Here is a 16,761-nt window from a genome sequence, read left to right as displayed (position 1 = left end):
GAGTAAAAACTTTGCATAAAACGTTACTTCCTATGTTGCCTTTTAATTTCACTGAACATCCCCTTGTTCTTTTAACACTGGAGAAAATAAAAGGAAACACTTTGGTCACAAGACTTCTTACTGGAACAATTATAAAAATTCACTTAAAAAAAAGTACCTCTCCTCTGTCAGGCAGTAATACAGTTGTGTATTTTTCAGTTAGCCAACGGAATTATATTGCTATCAAAAGAAAAACATTTAGCAAAATATTTGCTTTCAGACTTGTTTACTGTTTATTATTTTAGTTTACATCAGTTACTGCTTGCAAAACTTCCAGGGAAATAATTTTAATTTTTTTTTTCCTTTCCCACTGCATAGTAAATACAGCCTTCTTAGTATTTCAGAAGCATAGTACTATAGAAATGTTAGGGCCTGCTTCTGCTCCAAATGAAGTTTATCAGAAAACACCAACTGACTTTATTAGGAGTTAGGTCAGGCCCCAAATTTGCAGCTTTTGAAATTTCATAGTTGAAAATTTTCTGGCTAATCTTCAGAACCGACTACTTCTACAACTATAACACTATTTACAACTTTATTTATATGTACTTCTTTATTACAATATGTAATATCAATGTTCCTTGTAAAGGTTACTATTTTATAGAAATTAGACTGAAGTTATTGCCAATCAACCTTTTAATAAACTTAAGTGGGATAACTTTCAGAATTTTTCTCAACATACAATTCAGTTTTTATTCACTCCTGCTGTCTTTGACAATTGCTTAACTACCTTAATTTCAAAGCCTTTTTCAGTGTAATAAAAAAGTCCTTTTGGTAGAAGTTTATTGGTCCCGTTTCAAATTATGTTCTGAAACATTCTTGTACTGATGAGGACTCATTATTTTAGCAATTTTTCTGTTTCAACACAGTATATAAAGCCATGCCTCTCAACCAATCAACCTCAGTATAAAAGTGTAAGTGAGGTCAAACAGATTGCTCACTAAATCTTTGATCAAGTTGTCTGATCACATATAGACACAACTCTCTGAATTGTTGCATATGTTGTATAATGTTATCATACAAATTTAAGCATTTCCATTATCGACTGCTGCTTGTGTATGTATATATTAACTTGCTGGTCATAAAACTACAACAAAGGACAAGATATACCAATACTGAATTAAGACCTCTAGTCTTGTCTCTCCAAAAATTAAGAAAAATCCATGTTCTTTATGATTGACCAACTCATGATGTTGTGCTTCAAATATACACATTTTCCAAAATTAAACTGTGAAGTTAATGTCAAATACTGTGTTGTAACTTTAAATATAACTGACATATTAGAACAGATAGATGGGTAATTATGATAAACTACACAATAGTGCTACTGTAGATAATATAATTTATCAATCCTGTGGTCCCCATCATTCATGCATTTACAGTTTGGGAATACAGTGACTGCAAAGGATAATAATTCATAATGGCTACATTCTCCGTACTTCATGCTAGCTCACTAGACAAAATAAAAAAGGTTAATTGTATAACTGGAAAAATGTAAAATTTTATTCCAAGAAAATTAACAAGCTACACAGGTAAATTTTGGCAAATGCAACTTTATATTGAAATCCACACATCTGTATCTTAAAGAAGGAAAGACTCACAGACTCTAATGTATTTCTAAAATACTAAGAAATCATATTATATGCTTTCACAAGTTAAAACTTAAATAATTTAAAACAACCAATACACCAAAATGTGCAGAAAATATAAACAAGACTGTGCCTTCAGTAGAATAAATGCTTCACAAATTGTGCAAGATATCATACTAAGGCTGCGGTCTCCCCATGACAGCTGTCTTAAAATATAAACATACATCAACTGCCTGTATTTCTCAGAACAAACTAGAAAGGGCGGCACACCTAGAAAAAAATCGTATCACCCCAGTGATGTGCATACTGATTTTGGGAACCATTGGAGTAAAAAGGAAAAAAGAGGACTAAGTGATCTTTCATGCACTCCCAAATGACTGACCAGAGTTATTGATTCAATTTTCCTTGCTTATTTGCTTCAATGCTAAACAAAATGGAAGATACTAGATAACCCTTTAAGGCAACATGTGTTTATTCTGTATAATTATAACTGTTCAATTATGACTGGATATTATCATTAACGTTGCCTAACAGACTGATATCTAGCTTTTTAAAAAATATAAATAAGAGTCTATTAAACTTTATACCAAATCAGCAAAACCCACATAATACAGTTAAATGTTAGTAATTTCACTGTTAACGAAAATGGTATTTAGAAAGAGTAATATATTGGGAAAAAAAAGTAAAGTCTAAATCTGAACAAAAATACTGCTTTGGAATGCTCCCCAAAACTTACTCACAAGGCAAACAGATTTGTAAGTGTGATAATCCAATAATGCATGGCACATCTTTAATCAGTTACAGTACTTGAGTCCCCAGTTTTCAGTCTTTGCAAAACAATAATTGTATGAAATGTTTTAAAGGTCTTCAGATGTCTAAAATTAGTTTTATCAACACATTAACCTCATATCAACTTAATTTATTAAGATGTCCAATGCTAATCTTTTTGATGGTCTTATTTTATGTAGTGATATACACAGCATTTAGCACTGATACTTAGCACCTGCTACTTTCGTAATCTAGATTTCAACCACATAAAGGAATTCAGGGCAGTAGTTCAGTCCTTTGTTCTTAATTACAAACCTTCAGCAGTGGTCAGCAGGAACACGTTTTAGTTTAAAATAGGATTAGAGGTGAGCTATTGCAAAGACTGCAGAATGTTGCCCAAATCCTTACAACTGCTGACATCCCATTCTTGATTTTCTTCTCAAGACATGGCTACAGGCCACAATTGCTTAGCAGAGAATGGTAGTGTTTCACAAGGCTAAAGATTTACAGATGCTCCCTCATATAACACAGTAAGGTTCCCTTGGTAACCTGGATTTTCTGCAGTAAAGAAGGGTTGTGCTGAAACAGCGCCTCAGCTCCCTGTTGGAGAAAATGCAGACAAAAGGATTGATTCCAGCTTGGGCAAAACTCATCCAGACAGCAGCCGTTAGAAATCCCCCTGGTACTACAGGCCCTCTTGCAAAAACTCTCCAGTAACAGGCTACCAAATAGGGACCCCACAAGGTCAGAAAGAGGAATGTCATGATGTAGAACATTCTGCTGATTCTCTTCTCCATTTTGAACTCATCTAAAACCAGTAGCCTTCTCCTGCCTGTGGTGTTCGCATTTTGCCTGATTCCCAACAAGGTTGGAGGTGTGGGACCCCTTCCAAATCCAGCCAGCCAATTAGCAGCTGCTTGACCACTCGCTCCAGGACCATGAAAAGTCCAGTTCTGGCTCACTGCTGCAACAAACTGGACTGGCTTCATTTTCCTGCGATCGTGAACAAAAAATATCAGCTTGAGGTAGACAAGCTGTGTGGCTAGGAGGATAAGGGCAAGAAGAAGCATAAATCCCAAGGAATCATTAGCCCTGAAGGAACGATGCTGGAAAGTGCATTGGTCTTCCTCCCTAATGAACGAGTAGGTGCCCACATCTAAAACTGGGGGGAAAGCCATGGCTACAGAGAGGGTCCACACCATACAGATAACAGCCAAACAAGTCCAGAAGGTCAGCCTTTTCGTATAAAAACGGTGGTGGGCAATAGCTAAGTATCTCGTGACACTTATGCAGAATAGCATGAAAGCAGTGTGAAAGCAGGACAAAACCCCCAAAAAGGCAATCACTTTGCAAGTAAGAGTCCCATACGTCCAAGTAGAGCCATTTTTTACAGAGGTGAAAACAAATGGGAAACAAATTGCAGATCTGAGGATATCTGAGCAGCAAAGATCCAACAGGAAGTAGTAAGGAGCTCTATGCAAGGTCTTATCTTTGACTAGCAAAATGGAGATCAGAAGGTTACCCACCACACTGACTCCTATTATGAAACCCAGTGAAGTCAGTTTCAGAAAAGCTGTTAAAGGAGAGAGATTTTGTAAAATGTTGTCAGCTGCATGGCTGTAGTTCGCCATAGATGGATGGATGATATGTATATTGCCTCAGTCAAGTCTCATGATCTATATATAAGAACAAGGAAAAAATAGATCCATACATCTTACTGAAAATGTAATCCACAAACAGAACTGATCTTGTGTCTAGTCATACAGTACATCCTCTTCTTTCTGATTTGTCATGCCATCAAAATATCTGAAAAAAAATCGAGCTATCAGTTCTTAAGTTAACAAGAAATGATGTCAGAAAGTGCTAACAAAGATGTTAATTTATGGAGAACCAAATGAAGTTGTAAATTTGAGTACTATTGTTTGTTTTTAAAAATCATGAGGCTTTTTTTTTTTACTTACTGTTTAGCATGATTGATTATTGGCATTTCACAGATTTAGCTTGTTACAGTTTCAGAACTGACCGGTGCCCCTTATATTTGGTAGCATATATAATTTTACAGTTAAAGCCTCAGAGATTTTATGAATCAAAACGTTCCCAGTTTGCAAGCCCAAGAGTTAATCACTGACATCTTTTAAAAACATCCCCAAAGACTGCTGATATTTTGACATTACCTACATTTATTTTATGGCTACAGTATTTGTCAACGTTTTAGAGGCAGCTGCTGTGTTGATACGGATCACACCCAAAGAAACCCTGCAGAATTTATGTTTTTTAACCCAAGTCACCAAAGCACATTAATCACACTGTGTTAGTTCATGCACATTGTAAGAGAAACAGCATTCATTATCCCCCTCCCTTCCTCCTATAAACCATAATTTTATCATTTAGGCTTTCAAATAAACAGGTATGCCAGACAGTCGATAGCACTATGCTTTAGGGTCTTCCCCCCCCCCCCCCCCACTTTAATGCAAATCTTTAAAGCTTCAATATAATTCATAATAAGCAACGGTCAGTGTAAATACTGAGCAAAAATAGGCAACACACCCAAGATATAATGCCCATCCTTTCGGGAGGGCTGGTTTTGGTTATGCTTAAATAAACGTATAATAAATTGATTTTTTTAGCTAATTAGGGCCCCACGATTCCCACTAATCCTCCCAGTGAATCGTACCGGAACACATTTCATGCAATAAAAGAAAATAAAGAACTGGCTGCTGCTGCTGGGGTTTTTTTGTTGTTTTTTTTCTCCCTCCAGAGCCAGGGACAGGAGCCACAGCAGGCACGATCAGGCTCCTTCGTTATTCACACGAAGTGTTTCCTATGCCACCTCGGGTGTACAAAGGATATTCCCACTGAATCCCAGCAAAATCCTTCCATTCTTACCGTCCACAAAAGAGCCTGATTGCTGCTGTGTAAACAGAGGCTGATCAGATCATGGCATCGTTTTAAAACCATGAAATCAGGCTCCCCCTCCCCCCTCCCGCCAGCCCCGCCGCTTCCCCTCCTCTGTGGAGCTGTCCCCGCCGCGCGGCCGGCCCTACCTCCGCACACACACACTGACACACACACACTCTCTCTCTCACACTGACACACTCACACTGACACACTCACACGCACACACACTCACACGCACACACACTCACACACACTCACGAAGACAGCCGCTTCCCCCCCCCCCCCCCGCACGGCCATGCAGGGCTGGACTGCGCCGCGCTGCAAGGGAGCCCGGGTGCCGCCGCATCTGCCGGAGCCATGAGAGAGCCTCCCGCGGCGGGGAGCTCGGGAGAGCGGAAGAGGCATTGTCTGTGAACACTTCCATCATGCCGCTTCTTTAGAAATCACCCCCCCAGACCCACTCCCTGAGGGGGGGCGCACTCCCCACACGCACCTGCAGCTGCGGCAGCCCTCGGCACCCCCAGACTCCTCCAGCCCCTCTCCTCCTACCTGTTGGCGCCGGAGATCCCCACATGCCAGAGCTGCTCCTTCCAGCCGACCGAGGGCTGCTTTATCCTGGCAGTCTCTTGTAGAACCTTTTTTATTTTCCTCTGCCGTCTTTCATTCTTCTTTCTCTCGATCCTTTCCTTTTTCTTTATTTTTTTCTTTTCTTTTTTTTTTTTTTCCCCTCGGTACCTTGACTGAGAACCCAGTCAGCGGCTCGGGCGGCGCATGCTCACTGCGCCTCCTCCCTGCGCGCCGAGCCCCGTCCTCCCCTGTCGCAGCGGCACAAGCTTTCCCAGTAACGCAGCAGCGGCGGCCGCCTCAGTGAGGGCAAGGTAGCCTCAGTGGCGGCGGCAGCTGCTGCTGTCTCAATGAGGGCAAGGCAACCTCCGCGGCAGCAGCAGTCTCCTCAGTGGTGGGTAGACAGCCTCAGCGGCAGCAGCCTCCTCAGTGAGGGGAAGGCAGCCTCAGCAGCAGCAGCAGCAGCAGCAGCAGCAGCAGCAGCAGCAGCAGCAGCAGCCTCCTCAGTGAGGGGAAGGCAGCCTCCGGGTAGCGCGTTCCCATTGCGATGCATAGCCGAGCTGGATTTATTGGCGAGCCCGGGCAAGCAAACTTGAGGAAAGGGAGGGGGAGGCATTAGGTCCTGCACTCCTTGTTTATGCCTTTGAACTCCCCCTCCCGCCCCTTTCGCTTAAAATGGGGGCTAGGAAGCGGCCGCCGTGGTGCGGGTCGCAGCCTGTCAGGAGAGGGACCGGGCGGTTTCTTCAGCTGCCGCTGCTCGGATCCTCCCGCTCGTGGCTCGTTTTCTTTCCTCCCGATTCCCACCCGGTGAATTCCTTCTTCCTAACCCCTGAGCCAGGGAGGGCTCCTTAAAAAGTACCGTGGTTCGGGGAGGGCGTATTTGCCGCGGGGCCGTCAGGACACGGCACCTTCCCCCCGGCTCCGCTGCCTCCCCCTTCGCAGCCAGTAAAGCGGCTTCTCAACATTCAGCCCAAAGCCGGCGCAGAACTGTCAGTGCGCTGCATGGCGACAGTGATGAATTTTAATGTACGCCCGTTCCGTCCGTAGCAGGGCCAGCATTTCCCCTCGGCGCGTAGGGTGAGAGCGGCGACAGTGGCAGTCGCCGCGGAGGAGCGCCCGAGCCGTTAACAGGCGGGGATCGATACCGAGCCGTCCCGATGATGTCATACGGGCCGGCGGGCCGAGGCGGCGGCGCCGTGAGGCGGCCTGTGGCCTGGGCCGCCGCAGGGGCCCGTCGCCGGCCTCCCCGCCCGCTGGCCCCGACCCTTGTTGGGTGCCACCGCGGTAAATCCAGGAAGAAACGTGAAGAGTTTGGATAAAACTTGAAAAAGCACGTCCCTCCGCCCTCCCGCCTCTTCAGTTTTTATGGAAGTTTATCCGGGAGAAGTGGAAACATAAAGGCTTGCCCAAAAAGTAATTTGTTTTGACTGCAAGGCAATTGAGGAACAGCTTATTTTGGGACGAGAGATTTGGATTCTGAGGAACTTCTTCACTGGGAGCTTCCGCTCAAGTCAGAATAAATCCTTCTGGGGGATAGATTTATGGGGTTGATTCATAATGTGTGTCACATCTTTGAGACCGTTAGTAGACTACAGGCATTTTTTAAGGCTGTTGTCAAAGTTTGGGCTCTTCTTTTTTTGGCACTTTCTAAAAGCCATTGGAATTGGTGGCCAAACCACAAAATTAGCTTCAGTAACAGCCTGATCGAGCCCAAAGGTCTGCAGCCACTGGAAAATACAGTTACTTAAAACCAAAATCGCATTGCTTCGAGCATGTGACTTGCTTCACATAAATTTATTCTTGAGCAGAAAACTCGCACAGAGCTCAGGTACTACACATTTTTTTCTTTTTTTCTGTGAATGTAATTATGATGTCTTTGTGTTAGTGCTCATCTTTGGGGTTAGTTTCACTTTTAATAATTGGCATTTTCGGTGATTATTAAAGTTACGACTTCAAGCTGCACTTTTCATGTCACAATCAGCTAAGCTAAGCAGACCTCTCCAGCTGTCCCTTTTCTGTTGTTAAATATATGTACCCACAGTGACATAAGCAATGACTTTTAAGTCATTCTTAATGTTAAAATATGAAGGACAAGGAAGCGGCTACTAAGCCAGCAAGAGCAGGCACTTTAATGGTCTGTCTAACATAGCAAAGAATTCTCCAAATGCCATGAAAATTAAACACAATACCAGATTAGGAAGCAGATTTATAATATGTGGTACAGGATGGCTATAGTCAGGGCCTATTCTTACACTCTGATTTATGATTTTTTGTTAAGAGTAAACAATACGACACCATCATCATTGTAAAAAAGATCCAGTACAGTAGTTTTTAACCTTTTCTGTCTGTGCTTTCTCTTAGAGATATTACAGACGTATATTGCTGTATAACATTTAAGAACTTGCTTTTCTTTTAGACCTGTCACAGACTGCTTAGAAGTAATCCGTGGACTTCAGAATTCATTCAGTGTTCAGCCACTGGTTCAGCATAAATCCATTTGTTACCATACATGTAATCTGAGAACCAGTGCTCTAATTTTGTTCAACAAAACATAGACATCTAGACTGAAGCGACATATAAATAAACTAGTTTCCCATCATAGTCAACGGTGAGAAAAAAAATGTTTTATGGAGCAGATCATCTCATTCTGAATCACAAGTCTAAAATACGTCAGATAGATTGCACTCTATTCTCTTTTTTGTAAGGGTAGCGTTAGGCAAGAGAAATCCTTGTTACAAAGGGAGAAGTTACTGGTGGAGCATGAGGTAATGCTGTGTTAAGCTGTTGTGCCGGCAGCAGGTAACATCCGCCATAGAGGGAAAGCAAATCCAGAAGTCATGGGTTTGGGAATCTGGGAGGTAAAGGCAGATGTCAGTTAAAGATGGCTCCAGGAAGCATGAACCAGGAAGTGAATGTGCAATTGGAAGGGGAGGAGGAGAAGAGCTGCAGAAGGACAGGTGAAGAGATCTGTGCTAACTAGTTCTTCAGAACAGCTGGGCTAGAGATATGAAAGGTTCAGGATAAAAAAGTGAGGCAGCCTTTGTTGCAAGGTGAGTGGATTAGGGGTAGCCAAGCAGAATTTCTTGGGGCTTTGCCTGAAATTTATTCCTGAACCCTGAATAAATTGCCCAGTACACAATGTAAGGGGGGCAACACTAAGGGCAACGGGAAGGAGGTTCAAAAAACCCAGAGGATCTACGTGCTATATAAGCATCTCAGAGGAAAGAAGTGATTACTCTCAGGAAGGTAATATCTTTCCCTGCCTTTTTTTTACTTAAGTATTTAAGTCTGCTTTTCCCCAAGAAGGAAGAGAGTGTAAGTGAAGTGTAAATACAAGAGCATTCATGTACTCCATTAGAGCTAGCAGCAGACTGATTAGAGCTTTTCCTAGAAATGAGAGAGCCAAGACTATTTCCGTGATTTTCTGATTTAGATCAAAGACGTGAACCATCTCCAGGTTTGGGTATCCCCACTGCAAAGTTATTCACAGTTATGGTACAGAGCTCTTTCATTTTCTCCTGTTGGAGTTACTTAATAATCATGGCCTGGAAAGTAACTGGTGAAGTACTCAGCTTTGTTGTTGGTGACTGAGGATTCTGTATTCCAGTTGTCATTTTTTTCAGTTTAGGTACCATTTAAGAATGACCAAGGGACTGGGTCCAGTGAATTGGACCCACTAGGTCCATTCCCAGATCAGGACCACCTTATTGGACAACCCTACTTTGATATTCTTGGTCTTTGGCATCATCTGCAGATCTAGGCAGCTCATTCCTGTGAGGTGCTGGTGATGCACATACCTTGGCCACGTGCACCCAAGCATACACGTGGCCAAGGTACCAGGAACTCGGGCACTGGGGTGGGGGACAGTTGAATGCTATTGCAAAAGAACTTTGTTGGTGTGCAAGTAGTGTTTTGGGTACTTGGCACCTAATTTCTTTTCAGGATACGTGCCCTGGAATCCTGTACCACAGTTGTGAGCCAGGTGAGGATGCCGGGTAGGTGATTCTCATTGTTTTGAGCTTTTTCCTTAGAATGGGAGAGGTTTTTGAGAAAAGTCTGACACTGAGAAATCTCACTAGTGGAGCCTGAGGTAGAGACTGGGCTAGAAGACAGGCTAGTGACGACAAGTAACTATCTGTTGAAAAGATTGGGTGAGATATTGGCCTCACCAAGGTCAATAACAACTCTCAATTTCAGCAGAATGAGGATTTCAACGTAGGGCCAGAAGTTGTGAATAGCTAAAATGTAAAATATTCATGTCCCTATTCTCTTGATCATTTCAGTAATTAAGGTGCTTACTGGCTGTCTTGAAATTTGTATATATGCAATGTCTACCCAGTCTGCATAATGTAAACTCTGAAGCACTGTAGGATTTTGTGACATTTCTACAAAACAGGAGAGATACTCTGCAAGGTGTACCCACCTCTGTGCAGAGGCCAGCACAAGATTTATATATTGCTTAAGAGACTGTGATAGATGCTATCAAAGTACATCCCTTTCAAAGGGCTCAAGGAATTCTTCCAAGGGAAATTTCTTGCCTGTGCAGTAGATTTGTGCAACTTTAAAATAGTATTTAAGTAGGACTTATGTAATACAGAGACCTGTGTAAGACCCCTGCACAATGGAGAATTTCACCTGCAATATATTTGCTTCCTGTGCTTTGTAAAGTATATGCAGAGTAAAGACATTTGTTGGTAGTGTCTGGCTCCTAGGTTGGCTCTTGGCACAGACATAAATTTCACCCCACACTGAAAATCTCTCTAGTGGTCTCTGCCTCAGTGATGCAGGTTTTCACCTATAACAAAATTGCATTCACGTGACTATAACAATTCCTATGGATAATAATTGCAAATTTTTTTTGTATTAGTGTTTAGCCAGATCCTCAGACGTTTTATGAATATTTCTCAAAAATGTTTAATTAGGTATTTTAAAAATGTTTCATAACTGCCCTTTGAAACTTAATTTTTGTTCTTAAAAATTGATCTATTTGCATGTTTACACAGGGATAAATGAAGGTTTAAGGGCAAATACATATAAGCTTATCTGCTGACCATATGAAAAAGGCTCTGTCCTGCAGAGGAAAACCTCTACTCTGTGTGACTCTAATGGGAGTGAGGCACCAATATGCTTCTGAAAATCCTGTTAGGTACTTACCTGTATCCTCAGGCTTCTAAACACCTTTTACCAGTTCGTTCATTGGGACTACATTTGAAAGACTGGACAGGTCTTTTGCATCTAGGTTTCGTAGATACACTGTTAAATCAGTTTTGCAGTGTTAAATTCAGTTATTTTTTGTGCAATTTAAGTAGTGTGGACGAGTAATTACTTGACTTCGCTTGCATATCAGGTAGTTAGAAATGCAAATGAACTTAACTGTGGCCATGAATAATTACCAATGTTAAATTGCACTGCTAATTACTTGTGCCTGCAAAAAGATAAGCTACATTTTTAAATCACTGGACTTCACAAATGGTCTTTTTATCTATATGATTTAGAGAGAGAGAGAGAGGAGAGAGAGAGAGGCAAAGAAAGGTTCATATGCGGTCTTTGTTGTTTGTGCGCCATATATATGTTGTCCTGTACTGAAGAATTACCAAATTGCTTGTTTTCACAGCCAAGGCGGAGTGATGACATGCAACTTAGAAAAGATAGAGCCAGTCACATCCACAGTGATGCAGATCGATGATTGAGCTCCACAGAGGAAAAAAAAAAAGGAACTTCATAGTATCTGAAGAAGTAGTTCCGAGTAGATACATTTGTTGAGGTAGTATTTTTGAATGGTTGAGAATATTTCTCTAATATTGCCACCTTGGATCCCTCATAAATTGTATATATAAGTAACGTAATATTCAAAATTTAATCTTTGAGTAATTTTTTTAGCTCAAGTTTTGTTTTTTTGTGTTTGGGGTTTTTTTAAAATAACAGAGGGTAAGCACTATCTTGTATGTCTGTGTAACAAATCTTTTAATGTGAATAATTCTGAACTTGCAGTCTTGTTAGTGAGAAGTATTGAAATCCTTATTCCATCAACAGTTTTTAGTTAATATGGACAGCACTGTAGAAATGCCTCAGTAACAGGGTCTACAGTGAGGTCCTGAGCTCTGACTTTGGAAGGACACTTGCTGTTATTCCCTGCACTCCTGGGGAGGAGAAAGAACCTCTTGTCAGAACATCCAGAGAATGTGGACCAAGCTTACTGAAGTTCCTGCTACGTCCAGTCTCTCTGCTCTCTTCCTGTGCCAGAAAATCTGTTGGTGTTTTGGTAATTGAACGTGGAACAGGAGGAAAAAAGCTTTCTTCTTTCTCCATTACAAAAAATAAAATACCATTCCTTACAAGTCTTGTAGATGGGATTTGTTGAATGTTGTGGTTTAACCTCAGCCGGCAACTAAGCACCACACAGCCGGTCGCTCACTCTCCCCCCCCGGTGGGATGGGGGAGAGAATTGGAAGAGTAAAAGTGAGAAAACTCGTGGGTTGAGATAAGAACAGTTTAATAATTGAAATAAAAGAAAATAGTAATAATAATAATAATAATAAAAGAATATACAAAGCAAGTGATGCATGATGCGATTGCTCACCACCTGCCGACCGATACCCAGCCAGTCCCCGAGCAGCGGCCCCCCTGGCCAGCTTTCCCCCAGTTTATGTACTGAGCATGACGTCACATGGTATGGAATGTCCCTTTGGCCAGTTTGGGTCAGCTGTCCTGGCTGTGCCCCCTCCCAGCTTCTTGGGCACCTCCAGCCTTCTCAGTCGGTAGAGCATGAGAAGCTGAAAAGCCCTTGACTAGTGTAAGCACTACTTAGCAACAACTGAAACATCTGTGTGTTATCAACATTGTTCTCATACTGAATCCAAAACACAGCACTGTACCAGCTACTAGGAAGGAAATTAACTCTATCACAGCCAAAACCAGGACATTGAAGCATGTGCACACACACTGGGAATAGTCTTACAGAAGTGGTGATTCATTTATTTAATGTATTTTCATCTGCAGTTTAATTAATCCAATTAATTGTACATATTTTAGTATAAGCTACATTACAATATGTCTTTCAACTACTGTAAATACATTCCATTCACTGATTTGTTTTTCTGTGCATGACATACAGTAATGCGAATACATCATAGTGGTACAGTTCAGCAACCAATCTAGTTGAAAGGAGCGATGCTGAGCATGGTTAGGAATTCATGACTAAATCACCTTAGGTGAAAGGCGTGATTTTTGCATGAGGCTTGTCTAACCAGTAATATGAAAACAATCTGGTGAGAAACAGGGAGTCTTTCAGAATTTAGAAGCTGAACTGGGAGCACTGACCCAGGGCCGTGCTAATGACTTTCTGACTCTGATGTATGGCTAAGCAGTCTTGGCCTCTTCGCTGACTTGTTCTCATATCTTACCTTCTGACATGCTACCAACCATGTTTGGGTAAAAGTGGAGCATCCCCACACAAGAGATTTCCAGCCAATGCAAGTCAGCGCCTCAAGACCACTAATGCAGAAGGCTATGTTAATTTACTCCAGTGGGGGAATCTGTTACCGTGATTTTAGAAGTGTCATCTATTAGCTTTAGGAACCGATGATGGACAAAAGCTTGTAGATTTTCTTTTTTAAACAAAGGAAGTGTTTGGTTTGTGTTGTTTGTGCACCTCACCCCTTCTCAGATACTATGTTTCATAGTCCTTTTGTCTATGCTCTTCTAACACTTGAGTTTTCAATAAAATGCTTTCTCAGAGGCTATGTAGTGCTCCTGGTTTACCTTACTAAATGGAAATTCAGGACTTGAAATCAGCTAACCACTGCTCAAGCACACAGCAGCTCTGCAGTATCATGGTCATTAACAGTGCCAATCACAGCATTCAAGAATGCTTTTTTCCTATCGCCATTACAGACACCAGTGGAACACCATGGAGCAAAATGAATGGGGATAGTGACATTACAGAACGGAATGCTTGCCTTGAGAGAGGAACCTGAAAACACCTGGGAGACAGGGGAAGGATGACTTCTTCCAGCTGAGCTGCGCCCAACATTTTTATGCACCTATATTAAGTGTAGACAGCCTCATGTCTGAGATGCATATAACTATACCAGTTACGTAAGCCTACTCTATCCCAAGCTCTTCCATAGTTTTCCAGCATGTACGGACATGTGCGGAATGCTTCTGTGGCTGACTGGGGGGACTGCTGGGCTGGCAGGCTGGCAGGTATTGCTCCCATCTCTTTTTGTGCTGTTGGCTCACTGGACATTATTAGGACATGGTCAAGGCCTAATGAAAGGAGTGATTATGGTTCATTATTTTTCATATACTTTCTGTCATGAAGCTATATAATGACTATGTGAATTCATGCACATTTCCTCCCCTTCACTGTCTTTTAAACCTGGAGGCTGATTTTAGTGAAGTCAGATACGTGAGCAGAGAGGTCTCAGAGGCAGGTGAGGTTCCTATAAATTTCTTGAATGTAGGTGTTGGCTGCTTGTCCTAGAGTTTACCTTTTTCCCTTGCTGTTCTTTCAGGCTGGCCACCACTTTCAGGCTGGCCATCACTCCCTAGGGACCCTGGTCCATACCTGAGGCTTCAGCATACAGCGATTCATCCGCTGGTCAAAACTGGCGATGGCCTGGAGTCTTAATCCCTTCCCAATTCGAACTCTTTGTGACCAGGCTTGGCTGTGCTCAGCTGTGCAGCTGAACAGGACGCTGGGTATGTCACCGTGGGTTCTGTGTCCAGGGGCAGAATGGCAAGTAGGAAGCATAGCACTGTGTTAGACCCAAAGACCATGCTGGTTCTGTGACAGACTACACACATCCGATTCATAGTTCAGTATCGAATAGATCAACAGACGCACTGCTGAGCTCCTCCTTGCTTCTGTTGCAGTTACTGCTCCGTTTCTTCCAGTGCTCATAGAACTATTTGCATGACTGTTATTGGTGTATAGGGATATATGTCAAATCAATCACTTCTTGTAGAGCTGAGATATATAAATACTTCCATTTTCTGCCATCTTTAAGGTTAGGTTAGAGGTTAACCATGAATGGACAGTATGTTGTAGGATTAGAGAGACTATTTGGCAATAGCATTTTCTATTTCTAGCAATGCACTGAGGGAGATTTAAAAATAATAGGATAAAATAGGATAACTGTCACTGACAGCTTTCAGAGAACTTTTAGGCTATGCTCAGGGACAAAAATTAACTGTCAATGTTAAGAAATATTTATTTTTGCTGATGTGACTGGTTCAGATCTAGGCATTAGACTTCCTACTAATTTATTGTTTAAATTTTAATTTAAGAGAATACAAACATGTACAGTATAATGACTCTGGAGTGATTTAAAGCTCTGCAAAGAAAATATAAATTGGTTTAAGAAAGTATACTCCTGAATGATAATTGCTTTGAATGCGTGATTGAGACAATGCAGAGTCAAGTCTGTAATGTCTGAGATGGAGAGTGAACACTGGCTTTGCAAGCAGCTAGCATGAATATATGTTCTACTAGTGAGCTTCAGGTCTTACGATCTAGAAAGCGGAAATATTCTTGGATATTCCTGTGTCAACTCAGCTGTTACCTGTTCACTGCAACTAATTTGATATCTAGAACCTAATGCCATGGTCCCATTTTGTCAGTTTGTTGGATATTAAGTATGAAATGTTCTCATTTATATGTAGAACAAGCAGAAGCAATTTTAAGTTTTATACCTGCGAGGATGCAGAGAACAGTCTATCTCTGGATAAAGGTAGGTCATCTGCTAAGAAACACGACAGTTTGAATTCTGCATACTATCAGAACAGCACTGTGATGGCACAGTAGGAGGAACTGCATGAATGCAGCTCTATGATACAACTGTAAATATAAATCTATTTCTGCATTGCCTATTTCATGGAGGTATGAAGGAATGAATGTTTTATGTCACCTACAAAACTAGTCAACCTAATGTTAGCAAATGGCAGTATCTTTTACTTAATTGGACTAGTATTTGCATATAGTTAGGCAATGTTTGAGTATGGTATTTAAAGAAAAGGGTAAAAAACTGAGCAGGAACAGGATGTTGCGCTGTACTAGATAAGACACTCAGCTGGCAGGAGAAACACATGGGATCCGGTCCCTGCTACCTAGATTGTTTAGTGCTGGTTTTGCTTTGTTTTCTGATCGACTACATAATGTCAGGCCATGGAGCTGGGACCAGGACCTAAATCTTGCCAGAAGAGGCAGGTATCCTAAGTAGCGGACACGGGAGTCGGTCTCTCTTGTCCACATCCCCCCTGCCCGCCGTGCCATTGCTTGGGCATTTTTACACATAGAGGGTCCAGGATAAATAGGAGAGCATGCTTTCCAGGATTGTACCTCCTTCTACTCCAGGAAACGTTTTTTGGAGGTGGGAGACTGGGCTTGAATTCCAGATCTTCTGTTTCGTGTGATGTAACTACTAGGTGGTTGTGGAAAAGGTGGGCTTCCTGCAGCATTTGTGCGTTCGCTGGGCTTAGCACTGCTGCTGATGTACCTAACCTGAACACACAGCTCAGATCAGACTCTTCTAGGGACATTACTGGGAGTGAGACATTTAGGTTATGCTCTGTCTCACATCTGGATCACAGAGATTCTGCACTGCACGCTCTTGGGCAGTTCTGCACATCAACGGAAAGCTGGAAACCTCAGCTCCAAAATGTAAATGTCAACTGAAAAATGAGCACTGGTAAGTCTTGCTGTTGCTGCAGTGAGGGATTTCTGGGTCCCTTTTTGGAGGGTTTATGTCTCAAATTCTGTTCAAGTCATGTTTTAGATATTTAAATCACCTCTTAAGCTCTTGCAGTTCCTCACTACATAATTTTATTAAGCCTCAGTGAACTTATTTGCTTTCCATTATTAAAATAAAATGTGGAAATAAGAGATCTAAATAATAGTAATCTG

General features: G+C 41.9%; 1 protein-coding gene across 2 annotated transcripts; it reads right to left on the bottom strand.

The window, feature by feature from the left end:
• Positions 1-257: 257 nt before the first annotated feature.
• Positions 258-6,977, bottom strand: GPR85 (G protein-coupled receptor 85). Of its 2 annotated transcripts, none has more exons than XM_076330654.1 (2): positions 5,841-6,977; positions 258-4,199 (listed from the first exon to the last, which is right to left on the bottom strand). In XM_076330654.1, exon 2 carries the CDS (start codon positions 4,022-4,024, stop codon positions 2,912-2,914), a length of 1,113 nt encoding a protein of 370 aa, XP_076186769.1. In that variant the 5' UTR covers positions 4,025-4,199; positions 5,841-6,977; the 3' UTR covers positions 258-2,911. The 2 variants fall into 2 exon arrangements, with proteins under 2 accessions (XP_076186769.1, XP_076186779.1); XM_076330664.1 differs by lacking the exon at positions 5,841-6,977 and adding an exon at positions 5,280-5,323.
• Positions 6,978-16,761: the final 9,784 nt, after the last annotated feature.

The sequence above is a fragment of the Aptenodytes patagonicus genome, chromosome 1 (genome assembly GCF_965638725.1).
Source record: "Aptenodytes patagonicus chromosome 1, bAptPat1.pri.cur, whole genome shotgun sequence".
In the NCBI taxonomy this organism is placed as follows: Eukaryota; Metazoa; Chordata; class Aves; order Sphenisciformes; family Spheniscidae; genus Aptenodytes; species Aptenodytes patagonicus.
Note: the sequence above shows the minus strand (reverse complement) of the source record. Positions and strands in the feature narration are given on the sequence as shown.

Bases quoted from the DNA above. Each gene is read 5' to 3' on its own strand.
- GPR85 (XM_076330654.1), bottom strand. From the start codon at position 4,024: ATGGCGAACTACAGCCATGCAGCTGACAACATTTTACAAAATCTCTCT.